Genomic DNA, 14150 nt, shown 5'->3' with positions numbered 1-14150 from the left:
GTCTTATTTTCTTATTGATATTCTTCCTACTTGTTCCATCAAGTTTTTAAAGTGTCATTTTGAAGTCTCTAGTTACTATAATCAAATTGTCTGTTTCTTCCCTTTTTTTTTCTGGCAGTTTTTGCTTCATGTATTTTGACATTTATGTATGTTTACTTATGTTTTAATATATTCTTGATGGGTTGACCTTGTCATTATGAAATACCTTTCTTGTTCTCTGATAACATTTTTGTCCTAAAGTCTATTTTGCCTGATATTAAAATACCCTTCTCATGGCATATATTTTTCCATCTTTTCACTTTTATTCTGTTTATTTCTTTGAATCTAAAAGTCTTTCTCTTGTAGATAGTATGGAGTTGGATTAATTTGTATTAAATGTAATCATGGGTAAGGTAGGATTTACATCTGCCATTTTATTATTTGTTTTCTAAATGCCTATTGTCTTTTTTGCTCCTTTATTTCTCCACTACTGCATTCTTTGTAAAAGACATTTTTAGTATGCCATTTTAATTCTCTTGTTTTTAAAGATCTAAAAAATTATTTTCTTAGTGGTTGCCCTAGGGATTAAAATTAACATCTTAAGACAATCTAATTTTGCCAATTCTAACTTAACTTCAATACTATTAAAAAGTTTGTTGTAATATATCTCCATTCCCTCCTTCCTCTTTTGTGCTATTATTGTCGTAGAAACTACATGTTTAGCCATTGTATACCCATAAACACTGTTTTATAATTATTGTTTTTATGTAGTTTTCCTTTAAATCAAATAAGAGTCACAACATACATTTATACTTTCTGCATTAATTTTTTATTGTTGCTGTAACAAAGTACCACAAAGTTCATGGCTTAAACAACAAAAGTTTATTCTCTTACAATGCTGGAAGTTATAATTTTTTAAAAAGATTTTTATTTCTTTATTTGACACAGAGAGAGAGAGATCACAGGTAGGCAGAGCAGCAGACGGGGGAGGAGGGAAGCAGGCTCCCCACTGAGCAGAGAGCCTGACGCAGGGCTCGATCCCAGGACCCTGAGATCATGACCTGAGCCAAAGGCAGTGGCTTAACCCACTGAGCCACCCAGGTGCCCCTGGAAGTTGTAAACTTGAAATAATCTTATGGGGTTTAACCAAGGTCTTACCAGGGTAATTCTGCCTATGGAAACTTTAGGGGAGCATCCATTTCTTTGCCTTCTCCAACTTCTAGAACTGCATTTCTTGATTTATGTCCATTGTCTCCATCTCCAAAACCACCAGCATAGCATATTCAAATGTATCTGCTTCCATCATCACATTGCTTTCTTCCTCTTCAATGTCAAATTTCCTTCTGTTTTTCTTTGATAAGAACATGTGTGATTGTGCCCCACCCAGAAAATCCAGTATAATCTCTCCATCTTGAGATCTTTAGCCTAATCCCAACTGCAAAGTCTATTTTTGCCATATAAGGCAATATTTATAGGTTTCAAGGTTTGGATATGAGTATTGGTGGGGAGGCCATTATTTAGCCAATCACTTTGTCTTTTATATTTACCTATTTTAGTTACCTGGCCAGTGGTCTTTATTTCTTAATGTGGATTCAAGTTACCATCTAGTGCCCTTTGATTTGAGCCTTAAGGACTCTGTTTAATATTTCTTATAGAACAGCAAAAATGTTTAAAAATTCTCTCAATATTTGTTATCTGAAAATGTCTTAATTAATACTTAATTTTTAAGGGAGAATTTGTTGGTTAAGAAATCTTGGTTAATATTGATTTTCTTCTGCATTCTGAAGATGAATTCCCACTGTCTTCTGATTTCCATGATTTCTGATTAGAAGACCACTGTAGATTAGTGTTTTTCATCAAATTTGAGAAGTTTTGGTTATTGTATTTTCAAATGTATTTCCTCGTTGCTTACTTTTCCTCATCTCTTTCTGTGATTCCTGTTATGTCTATGTTGGTGTACTTGATAGTGTCCCAAGGTTCTGTGTATCAATATGCTCTCATTAATTTTTATTTCATTTTTCAGACTTGAAATCTTTATTTACCTATTTTTAAGTTTAATGATTCCTTCTTCAGCCAGCTCAAGTGAATTTCTCATTCCCATTATTTTCTGTTCAATGAGAAAAATACTATATTTTCAATAAATAGTGTAGATATCCAGAAAACTGGATATCCACATGCAAAAGAAAGAAGTTGGGCACCTACCTTACACCACTTACAAAAAATTAACTCAAATGGATCAAAGATTTCAACCTAAGAACTAAAACTGAAAATTCTGGAAGAAAAAGGTGGAAAAAACTTCATGTCATTGGATATGGCAATGATTTCTTGAATATGATACTCAAAGCATAGGCAACAAAAAGAAAATAAGTAAATCAGTGCTACGGACTGAATGTTTGTGTCCCACCAAAATTCACATATTGAAGCATGCTAGAAAAAGCCATTGTTGCCCTGAGAGGATTGTTAAACTCGATTGTGGTAAGGGCTCAGAAAGGAAAGAAGAGTGCTGGAAATAAAGTTTTCATCTTCTTTGAGAGTAATACATAATCATGTATAGAATGTTGGTAGTGATATGAATGGTAAACACCATTCTGTGATGTCACAGAATGTGGAACATATTATTGTACAATGGAGAAAAAGCCACCCTTGCTACTGGGGGGCAGATAACTTGGCTGAACACTCAAATTCATATTTGAGTGTTTTGTAGAAGGTAGTACTTGCAAACAACAAAAATGCATTTTTAGCTGAGGATATTTCTAGGAAAAGTGTGGGAGGATCATCTTGGTTCCTCCTGACTGCTTATCATACAATGTAAAAAGGAAGAAGTGATTGAAGAAGAAATTTTTAAGCTAAAAGGAACCAGAGCTTAAGGATTTGGAAAATCCTTGGCCCACCAAAATTGTAAAAATTTAAGAAAGGAAGTTCTTAGAGTATGGTGGAATAATAATTTGATAAGGAGATTAGTATGGGTGTGAACCACAATCTTAATCAACCACTCCAGCAGAAACACTGCCAATCTGAACTGAAGATGACAAAGATGTTGTAGAATGAAGGAAGCTTTTCAATTTCTTTGATTCTTCAGAACAGGATAATAAACCTATTCTGCTGTGAACTTGCACTATTCAAGAAAAGTAAAGAATGGCCATGAATATAATTCAGAGATTATCAAGATCACCATCTTTAGTGTTGATAGGTCAGATTGTCTCTAACCAAAGCCATGGGGTAGTCCAGAACCAATAAACACAGCTCCCACCTGCAGACTACTGGGGATTTGTTCCTCACCTATCAGAGCTAATATGTGGGTGGGGACCCTGAAGACAGCTGATATGTAAGAAGGGTTACCACAGAGCTATAGCAGAGACAGCAACTCTAGGAGCTACAGGAATGATGTTGACACTTCAGAGGGCCTGAAGGGCAGAACACTGAACCAAAGATTATTCTCATGCCTTAAGATCTAATGGGATTTGTCTTGCTAGGTTTTTTACTTGCTTGGGACCCATCACCCCTTTCTTCTTTCCTGTTTTTCCCTTTTAAATGGAAATGTCTACCTTATACCTGCCCCACTATTATATTTTGGAAGTACATAACTTATTTGGTTTCATAGGTTTGTATCTGGAAAGTAATTTTGGTTAAGGATGAATTATACCTAGAATCTCACCGATATCTCATTTAGATAGTATTTAGAAGAGATTTTGGACGTTTGACTTTAGAGTTTCTGTGAAATGATTTAAAGCTTCTAAGGCTTTTGGGATGGAATGAATGTATTATGCATGTGAAAAGGACAAGAATACTGGGGGCCAAGTTTGGACTACTATGGTCTGAATGTTTGTGTCCTCCTGAAATTTATATTTTTGAAGCCCTAATCCCCAATGTGATGGTATTTGGAGATGAGATCTTTGGGATATAATTAAATTTAAAAGAGGCCATAAGGGTGAAACCTTTAAATGGGACCACTGTCCTTATAAAAAGAGGAAGAGACTAGAGTTCTCGCTCTTTCCAATATGAAAGGATCAGCAAGAAGGTGGGCATCTGCAAACCAGGAAGAGGGACCTCACCGGACACTGAATTTTCCAGAACCGAATTTTGATCTTAGACATCTCAGCCTCCTGAATGGCAGGAATAAAATGTTTGTTGTTTAATGCACCACATCTAATGCATTTTGTTACAGTAACCCAAACTAATACCATTGGAATTCATCAAAATACCATTTTGTGCATCAAAGAACACTATCAAGAGAGCTAAAAGGCAACCTACAGGATTGGGGAAAATATTTACAAATCATATGTCTATTTAAGGAGACTATATAAAGGTCTCCTACAGCTCAGCAACAAAAAGAACCCAACTAAAAAATGGGACAAGAACTTGAATAGACATTTCTTCATAGAAGATATGCAAATGGCTAAAGCATATTAAAAAATGCTCAGCATCTCTATTAGAGAAATGTTAATCCAAACAACTGTGAGATATGACTTCACACCTATTAAGATGGCTATTATAAAAAAAAAACCTCAGAAAACAATGTGTTAGTAAGGATGGGGAAAATTGGAACACTTGTACTCTGCTGATGGGAATGTAAACTGGTGCAGCTGCACCAACATGCTGTTTACTCAGAACAAAACAAAACAAAACATATCATTATCATATGTTCCAGCAATTCACTTCTGGATATATACCCAAAATAATTGAGAGCAGAGGCTTAAATAGATATTTGCACTCCCATGCTCATAGCAACATTAGTCACAATAGTCATAAGGAAGAAGCAACCCAAGTGTTGCTTGGGAAATAAATGGACAAATAATATGCAATATATACATTCAATAAAATATGATTCAGCCTTAAGAAGGAATAGAATTCTGTTACACACTATAATACAGGTGAACCTTGAAAATATTATATTAAGTTAAATAAGCCAGACACAAAAAGACAAATTCTGCATTATTCCACTTACATAAGAGTCCTACAAGAGTCAAATTTATACAGACGTAAAGTAGAATAATGGTTACCAGGGCAGTGTGAGATGGAGAATGAGAAGTTTTTGTTTAATGGGTATAGAGTTTCAGTTTGAAATGATGAAAAATTGCTGGAAATGAATAGCAGTGATTATTCCACAACAATGTGAATGTACTTAATGCTACTAAATTGTACACTTAACAAAGATTAAAATATAGATATGGCATTATGTATATTTTTCTACAATAAAAATTAAAAACATGAACCATTTCAAAGTGAACAATTTAGTAGGATTTAGTGCATTCACAGTGTTGTGTAGCCACCACTTCTAATTAGTTCCAAAACATTTCTATCACCCCAAAGTAAAAACTGCTTACTCACTAAGTAGTTTCCCTCCTTTACTGTATCTACCCAGTCTCTGGTCACCAATTTGTGTTATATCCTGTCTTGGTCTTCTGATTCTGCCGTATGAAATACCACAGATTGGGTGACTTAACAGAAATTAATTTCTTATAGTTCTGGAGGTTAAAATTCCAAGATCAAGTTGTCAGCAGGTTTGGTTTCTCTTGAGGCCTCTTTTCTTGGTTTGCAGATGACTACCTTCTTGCTACATCTTCATATGGCCCTTTTCTTTTGAGCAAACCCTCTTGGTGTCTCTTCCTTTTCTCAGGAGAATACTTATTTGATTGGGGGCCCACACTTAAGACTTTATTTAACCTTATATAACTCCTTAAAGACCCTATCTCCACATACTGTCACATTGGGGGTTAAAGCCTCAACCTATGAATTTGGAGGGGACACAATTCAGTACCTAACAATCCACCCTCTGGCCCCCCAATACTCATCCTTCTCATATACAAAATATAAAATACATTTATCCCATTCCAACAGCCCCCCAAATCTTAACCTATTCCAACATCAACTCCAAAGTCTCATCTATCTAAATTAAGTCTCGGTGAGACTAGAAATATGATTCATCCTGAGGCAAAAATCCTCTTTAGCTGTGAGCCTGTGAAACTAAAGAATTTAAGTGCTTCCAGATATGATGGTGGATAGACATGCAATATATATTCTCCTTTCAAAAGGGAGAAATCCATGATCATGAAGCTTTTACCATGCTTTCATCTAAGAGTTAAGGTTTTAGCTCCTAGGTTTATGTTTTTCACTCATTTTGAGATAATATTTGTATATGGTGAAGTTAAGGGTCCAGCCTTATTCTTTTGTATATGAATATGTAGTGTTCCCACCACCACTTGTTGAAAAGTATATCCTTTCCCCATTGAATGTTCTTGGCACCCTTGTTGACAATCTTTTTACTATGCATGTGTGGGTTTATTTTTGAAATGTGTATTTGATCTCATTGTCCTCTATGTCTGTCATTATGTCAATACTACACTATTTTGCTTATTGTAGCTTTGATAACAGTTGCACTGCAATGAATGGATTCTTCTGAAGAGCTTCCCGTGGGAGCATTGCCCTGCCCACACAGTAATTTCTGACTTCTGGTCTCCAGACCTGTGAGAGAATAAATTTGTATTGTGGTAGTTTTGTTTGTTTGTTTACAGCAGCTACAGGAAACCGATACAAATGAATATTTATGCTTATTTTCAACTTTCCACCTTTCCCCTGAAACAAGCAGATAAACACTCCCTAGTAATGGGATCAATTTAAAAATGGCTAGGATAGACTCTCACAACCAAGGTTTTAAATTGGCAAGAGGAAATTTTTATTCATTTTGATAAGGGAAAAATCTATGTTCTACGATGGCCAACTGAGTCAGCAAAAGAGTCCCAGCTCCTGCCCCGGGGCTCTTCCGGGTTCTTCTTTCTGCCCTGCTTCCTGTGCGTGCCAGAAGTACCAAGTATTGGAAAATGGAAGCATATAAATTATCCTCTTCGTCTGTGCTCAGGGCTCAGACCTTTGGAGATCATTCTCCTCTGAGCCCGCAGGTGTTAAATAAACCTGTGATCCTCCAAAGTTTCCGAGTGCCACTTGGTTCTTCCATCAGGACCCAGACCAGGTTCTGTAACAATTTTATTGTTTATATCCTACATTGGAATGAGAGAAAAGCATTACATAGTCTTCAGTTGAGGAAATCATCTTAAGACATGTGAACCCTCCTCTTGGTTCTTCCATCAGGACCCAGACCAGGTTCTGTAACAATTTTATTGTTTATATCCTACATTGGAATGAGAGAAAAGCATTACATAGTCTTCAGTTGAGGAAATCATCTTAAGACATGTGAACCCTCCTCTTTAACTTTTATTTACAGTAGTGCTATATTTTGCATAAGGTTTAATATTTTTTACATAGTAAATATCAATTTTTCCCTTTATGGTTTCATCTTTTATTTTTCTAATGCTCAGATAGGCCTTCTCCTCTATTTTCTTTTCCTTGAATATAGACTAACATATATCTATATTCTATTTTAGTATATTTTTTGGTTTGCCCTTAATATAGTTGAGATACAAATGTATGCACAGGTAATTCTCAAACTCTAGTGTGCAACAGAATCACCCGGGAGTTTGTTAACATTGCAGTTACCTAGGCACCATTACTAAAGAGTAGTCTTGGGTAACAGGCCAGGATTCTGTATTTTATACAAGCTCCACATGTAATCCTGAAGCATTTGATACACTAGCAAACTTGAAGGAACACTCACATATATTATTTTTTTTTAAAGAATTTATTTATTTATTTGACAGAGAGAGATCACAAGTAGGCAGAGCAGCAGGCAGAGACAGAGAGGAGGAAGCAGGCTCCCCGCCGAGCAGAGAGCCCAATGCGGGACTCGATCCCAGGACCCTGGGATCATGACCTGAGCCGAAGGCAGTGGCTTAACCCACTGAGCCACCCAGGCGCCCCACATATATTATTTTTTAAAGATTTTATTTATTTATCTGAGAGAGAGAGAGATATGCACATAGAGGGGGGAGCAGAAGGAGAAACAGACTCCCTGCTTAGCAGGGATCCTGATGCAGGACTTGATGCAGGGCTCCATTCCAGGACCCTGAGATCATGACCTGAGCCGAAGGCAGAGGCTTAACGAACAGACACCCATGTGCCCTCACATATACTATTTTAAAAGGATCTCATGTATTAATTTTGGGGTATAATTCTTCCTCTTTGATATGTATTTCATGAGATCTATATGCTAGATAAGTTAAATGAATTGCTAAGGGTCGCATAGTCAATCAGGGGTAGTGCAGAGAAAATAAACCAGAGATACTTAGGTCACAAATTATACTCAGTTGTTCTAAATTCTACATGTACATCAGAATCACTGTGAGTTTTTACAATGTAATGATCCCTTGGTCTCATTTCCAATGAGTCTGATTCAACTGATTGGGAGTGGATCCCGAGTTCCACTTCAAAATCTCAGGTAATTCAAGCCTGCTGCCAAAGTTGAGAAAGATAGTTATCTCTTTAAAAAGGGCACAGTCTAGTGGAAAAATAAAGCCTGACATATATGGGTTAATTAAGGTTGAAAGTATTTCTCAGAACAATGTATTATTTAAAATATAACCCATGAGAAATTACACTAGTTACCAAGCATGCTTAGATATAGCCTTAAGAAAAACATGTACTGGCAACAGGCCTCTGGGGGAGAGGATGATATACTTCCTTAAATCCGAGCAGCTGGGGATGCCTGGCTGGCTCAGGGAGGAATGCTGCTTGCTTCACTTCTTCTGTCATCTCCCCTACTCTAGAGATCACCTGTGGCTAATCTGATGATCCCTTTGAATGTGCTTGCTCAACTATGAATTTTATATTGCTTGACCAGACATATCCTGCTTTTTTTCTTGCATGTTTATAAGACTTATAATCAATGTATAACTCCTATCCCTTCTTGTTTATCTACAAAGCATATGATTATGTATAGCCTTCTTTGGCTCCTTTGTTGATTACTGTCTAATTCCTAATAAATACGGGACTGAGGAGTTGTTCAGGGTGACAGTCTTTTCTACTGTCAACCCCTGCTTCCTCTCTCTTGTGGCTGACTCGTTTGTGCCTCATTCTTCTCCGGTGCCCTGTCAGGAAGCAGCAAAGGCACTTAAAAAGAACTTTCATATATACATGAGGAGGGGAGTGCCCAAACCTGAACTAAATCTGGGGGTCTTCACTTTGTCTAAGTCCAGAGATGTCTGATGAACTTGTAGGATTTAGTGGGTGTGGAGTTAAACCTAGTTGTTTGAATTTTTAGCCAGTTCTTCAGGTGATTATGATGCAGTTGGTCTTTACAGCACATGTTGATAAAGACTGACTTATGTAACATTACAGTAAGTCCATGTGTTGAAATTGTTGTATAATGCTTTCTCTATTGTGTTCCTTTTTCAATTGCAAGCTACAATCTGTAGGGAAAAAAATTACTTGCCCATAAATGATCAGAGGCAAACCTGAGCCCGGATTGCAGGACTCTTGACTCAGCCATCCTTAACTGTTGTACCCTGCAACTTACCAGTCTCTACGCTATAAACCAAGGGTACCAGGACAAATTGGGCAATATATTTACCATGAAAGGCACAGTCTACTTAGGGACCACTGATTACTGGGTGATGGAAAATACTCTAAAACAAGGGTCCACCTAATAGGTCTCCAGTCTCAGCCAGTTTCCCATTGCTCTGTGATTTTAGGTTTATTGAGCACAGCAAGAATCAAAGCAAAGAGGAAAACTCCTTTGGATCGATGTAGGTCAGTATGAGTAGACTACTGGGGATTCTAGCATTAGGATGTTATGGACATAAAGCCACCCCACACCTATGTATGTGCAGAATGAAACCTATAGTAGTGTCTGCACAGAAAATGGAGAGTCAAGGAAATCAGCCATTTTCATCAGAGGATGGAAAGGGAAGTCCAATTTTGAACACACTATAATGAGTGTCACTTAGATTTATCTAGGGGAGGGATAAGGAAGAAAGTCTGAGAAAAACCATAAAGGGCTATTTGGGTTCCTAAGCAGCACTAGGGAAGTACCCACCTGGATTAAGTATAACTGCAAAGAAGGAAAGGGCATTCTCCACATTTCTGAAAGGGCAAAACGGGAATTCAGACCACTGAATGTTCAAGAGAAATCAGTAGGTCTTTATCACTTCTGAGACTCCAGCACATCAGCAGTGGTGGGGACCAGTGGCATAGGTATAGAAAGGTGTTACCCAGGGGTGTCTGGGTAGCTCAGTCAATTAGGCATCTGACTTCAGCTCAGGTCATGATCTGGAGGTCCTGGGATGGCGCCCTGTATTTGGCTCTCCACTCAGCGAGGAGTCTGCTTGTCCCTCTGCCTCCCGCACTTATGCACATGCTTTCTCAAATAAAAGAATAAAATCTTTTTTTTTAAAGGTGTCACCCACTTGGCATTCAATTAGACTTGATGGTAGACTTACTTCATGGGCCCTTCTCTAAATATGAAGAGCACCTGAAGGGTACATCTGTTATCTTCATTTATAGATTAATAGGCTGACTGTAAAGAAATGTATCTGTAATAATGATGAGGTTTGTGCTTCTAAATAAGAGATCTTATTTTAAGAGGTAATATAATATTTATGTGTCTTTAAATTATGTCTCAAGTATTTATTTTCTCCATTCCCTTTATAAGCCAACTGGCAAGTTTTTGTCCTCTTACTTCTTTTCTGACACATATAATACATATGTACTCATTTTGGAAAAATGAGAAAAAACAGGCAATCTAGAAAACTTGAAGAAAATAAGAAAAAAACATTCTGATACATATATATAATATGCATGCTTTTAAATGAGATAGTATATTTATAGACTGCTTTTTAAACTGCTTTATTACCTTCACAGTATGTAATAAACATCTTTCCATGCAAGTTGATGAAACTCCCCTGCTGACAGAAAAACTTCCAAAGTCAAAATGAAATTTTCAATCAGAAAAATGACAGAACACCACATGTTCACAGCAAAAGGTACATCAAGAAAATGCAACTTTGGGAAGCAGGGGGTTTATTATTATTAACCTCAGCATTCAAGGCATAAGGCAAAACTCATCATGATGGTCATGGTGAGGGGGATCACCTATAAGAATACGCAAACTGTACCTCAACTGAAGCTCCCTAATTTTCCTCCTTAGCTCTCTCATCTCCTCCATGAACCGTTCCATATCATCTGCATCTCCATCTATCATGTCAAGGTTATTGACAAGCCTATTGGGCATATCCTCTCTAACATCATGGGCAGGTGGGGCCCAACCCGCTCTAATATTTCCTCCAGGCTCCTGGTCTTCACCACCTCCCAAAGGGTGGGCTTCGTTTTCATTCTGCACCAGAGCCTGCTCGTCTCCTTTGGTTTCCTGGGGGATATTTTCCATTTTGAGATTTTTTTTCCTGCTTATTCTTCCTAGGAGATAAAAAGCAAGAAGAAGGATGGAATGCTTTGTAACAACAGGATTCAGAGCTCTATCAGAAAAGGTTTTCCCATTTGAGCGACTTCTTGCGCCCTCTAGGGGACGCCCCACACCCAGCCCTCCTCCAAAGTCCACCATTTTCCCCGTAAATTTTTCCTTAGGCCACTCCTCGAACCTCCTGCACTTAACTCGGGCAGGAAGGGCAGTGAGTCCTCCAGATTCCGTCTTAACCCCTTATAACCCTACACCAGAGGTTCCCAAGCAGCCACCTACCTGCAGGGATCAGAAGCAGTCTTCCTCTCTTAGCTTTGAAATCTGCTGCACCAACCGACCTAAAGACCTGCAGACAGAAATGCGACAATAACCAGGACTGATCATTTGATTAAAAGACCAGTATAAGGGTCAAGCACCAGGTTCGTTGTTGATTCAGGCCTCCGTTAATCAAATGTTGCCACCTTCTCTTCTCCTCCCTCCTGTATCACGGCTTCATTTCCTGCCCTTTGATGTACTAACCCCGCTCTCCAGAAATAGGCATTGTAATCAAAGATGATTATATCCAAACCAGTTTTACCTCTTCTTTAGCCCCTTAACCCCGTCTCATCCTTCCCGTCACCTAATTACCATTTCTCGAATGCAAATGGTCAAGTTGCTGGGCGGGGGGAGTCAAAACACCTTGCCGGATGGTGAGGTGGTTTATTTATAAAAAAAAAAAAATTCAGTGTGGTTGAGACCCACTAGACTTTCTGGAATTCACCCTCCTTTTACTGCACCATTTTATGCACCAAAATGGACGAAGGGCGAAGAGGTAGTGTGGGCATTGCAAACCTGGACCCGCTGAAGTCTCAGCGCTTTTGTCTTGCTTACCCCAGGGTCTGCAAGCGGCGTCTATGCTCACACTGACCTGCAGCGGTCAGAAACAGTTTCTTGCTCCCCGACTGTATCTCAGTCAAAAAGCTTCCGCTCGATGCGTCCTCCGCAGAAGAAAGTGTTTCCCGCACCTAATCTCTGTTCCTATCCTCTGCAGCAACCATCATCTCCGCCCCGCTCCCCTCCCGCCCCCGCCACCCCTGCCACAGTTTGCCGCAGCCCACCATTTCCGGCTCCAAAATGGACGGACGGTGGAGAACAGATTCCAGAACCGAGGCCTAGACCCGCGGCGAAGTCCGCCATCTCCAGGGTCAACGGTTGCGACCCTCTCCCGTCGTCCTGGAAGAATCAGGCTGTCTCCTCGCTGTCCCCTTCTCGGACCCTTCCCTTCCGGATGATTGATCGCCCAGAACATCTCCACTCCTAGGACATCCTAACTGATACCCATTCCCAACCATTGGCCCCTCTGGATCTCCTCCCACCAAGCCCTCCATTTCTTGAACCATATAAATGGGTCCTGGGTAAGGGGTAGAGAGAATCCAGTCTTGAACCCGCTCTGGTTTTAACTCTCTGCCATCCAGTCAGCGCCCACTAACCTGCCGCGGATCGGGGTCAGCGTCTACGACTTCCTCCTTCTTCCCTGGGCTACAGGCTCGCCTGCCTTCAAAGCAATAGCGAGACAGCGCACAGCCACAAACGACTACCAGACTGCAACTAGGAGGAGACACGGATCCACGCGTCAGCTCTAGGTCTCGTAAGGGCCACGTCACTGTGAGCTCAGATACCCAATTATGGTTCCCACCTGCAGTGCGGCAAGAGGGTGGGGGCGGGAGCGTGGGCGGAGCCATCTTTTTCTTCATCCCTGCCTTCTCGCCACTACAACCCATCCCTATTTTTTCCCTGTTTAGCAATCTTTAAGACCAAATGGATCAAATATTTTGTAGTGTATATTTGCTTTTCCCCTGATTTCTGCTGGAGACTTTAAATAATTACTTCGTTATCTTCTAAACCATTAAATGCCCACTTCTCTCCCTTCCACTCCCCAGCAAGTAAAGCCCAGAATTACCCGTTAACAGCGAGGCAAGGAATTCTGGAAAACACATAGAAAGTGACATTAAAAAAAAAAAAAAAAACACTTTTACTTTATTTCCCTTTCAGGGTGGTTTTTTGTTTTTTTGTGTTTTTGTTTTGTTTTGTTTCTGTTTGTTTGTTTGTTTTGGGAAAGGGTGATTATTTTTGTTTTGTTTTCCATTAGCATGCATTCCATTCTTGGTTGTTATAATTAAACAATAGAATTATTTTCAGTTAAAAAATAGGATTTCGAGTTGTAAAATCTTAACCTCCAGATTTTCCTGCGGGTGGAATCACCCTGAAAATATAGACCCTTCAACAGCGCCTATTAAGGACTTTAAATTATAAACTTAAGCTGATAGTTCCCCTTTTAAAGGGTCTCTTGAGGTCTTCCCATGAGGTGAAACGGTGAGTATATATACACATATATACAATATATCAGCTTTATTCCTGCCTCAAGAAATATACTACTCACATTTTACTCTAAATCAGTCCAAATATTTTCCTTTAAAATAAAGACAATACACACACATCCATTCCAATATTTATATGTACTTGAGCTATTTGTAATTTTCTCTATGACAAACAATGTTGACTGAACTTCTTTGTACATAGTTTTAAAAATACTAATATGTATTAAATTAAATTCCTAGGACTGTCATTGAAATGACTATGGATGCTTTTAATTGTCATGGAAATCAGCCTTGAAAAATATTGTCTCAATTTGGCATCTATAACATATGAGCATTCCTTTTTTTCTCATGAGTATACCAACACTGAGTATTATCTGGTTTATTGTATTTTTAAAATTTTGTTTGATTTTTGTTTTCTTTTTTAAATAATTTAGTATTATATTATGGTATTCATTTATTTTATTTGACTTGTGGTGAGCATAGCATAACATAAAGAGAAGTTGGATCATTAT

The 14150-nt window shown here is 38.6% G+C and overlaps 1 protein-coding gene across 3 annotated transcripts; it reads right to left on the bottom strand.

Annotated features, from left to right (window-relative positions):
- Nucleotides 1-10697: 10697 nt before the first annotated feature.
- BEX5 (brain expressed X-linked 5) lies at nucleotides 10698-12930 on the bottom strand. Of its 3 annotated transcripts, none has more exons than XM_044234668.1 (3): nucleotides 12751-12930; nucleotides 11561-11627; nucleotides 10698-11280 (listed from the first exon to the last, which is right to left on the bottom strand). In XM_044234668.1, the coding sequence occupies exon 3, from the start codon at nucleotides 11249-11251 to the stop codon at nucleotides 10910-10912; it is 342 nt and encodes a 113-aa protein (XP_044090603.1). In that variant the 5' UTR covers nucleotides 11252-11280; nucleotides 11561-11627; nucleotides 12751-12930; the 3' UTR covers nucleotides 10698-10909. The 3 variants fall into 3 exon arrangements, with proteins under 3 accessions (XP_044090603.1, XP_044090604.1, XP_044090605.1); XM_044234669.1 differs by lacking the exon at nucleotides 12751-12930 and adding an exon at nucleotides 12152-12322; XM_044234670.1 differs by lacking the exon at nucleotides 12751-12930 and adding an exon at nucleotides 12189-12322.
- Nucleotides 12931-14150: the final 1220 nt, after the last annotated feature.

This window comes from Neovison vison, chromosome X, assembly GCF_020171115.1.
Source record: "Neovison vison isolate M4711 chromosome X, ASM_NN_V1, whole genome shotgun sequence".
NCBI classification, from domain to species: Eukaryota; Metazoa; Chordata; class Mammalia; order Carnivora; family Mustelidae; genus Neogale; species Neogale vison.
The sequence above is the reverse complement of the archived record's forward strand: the minus strand, read 5'-3'. Positions and strand labels throughout refer to the sequence as shown.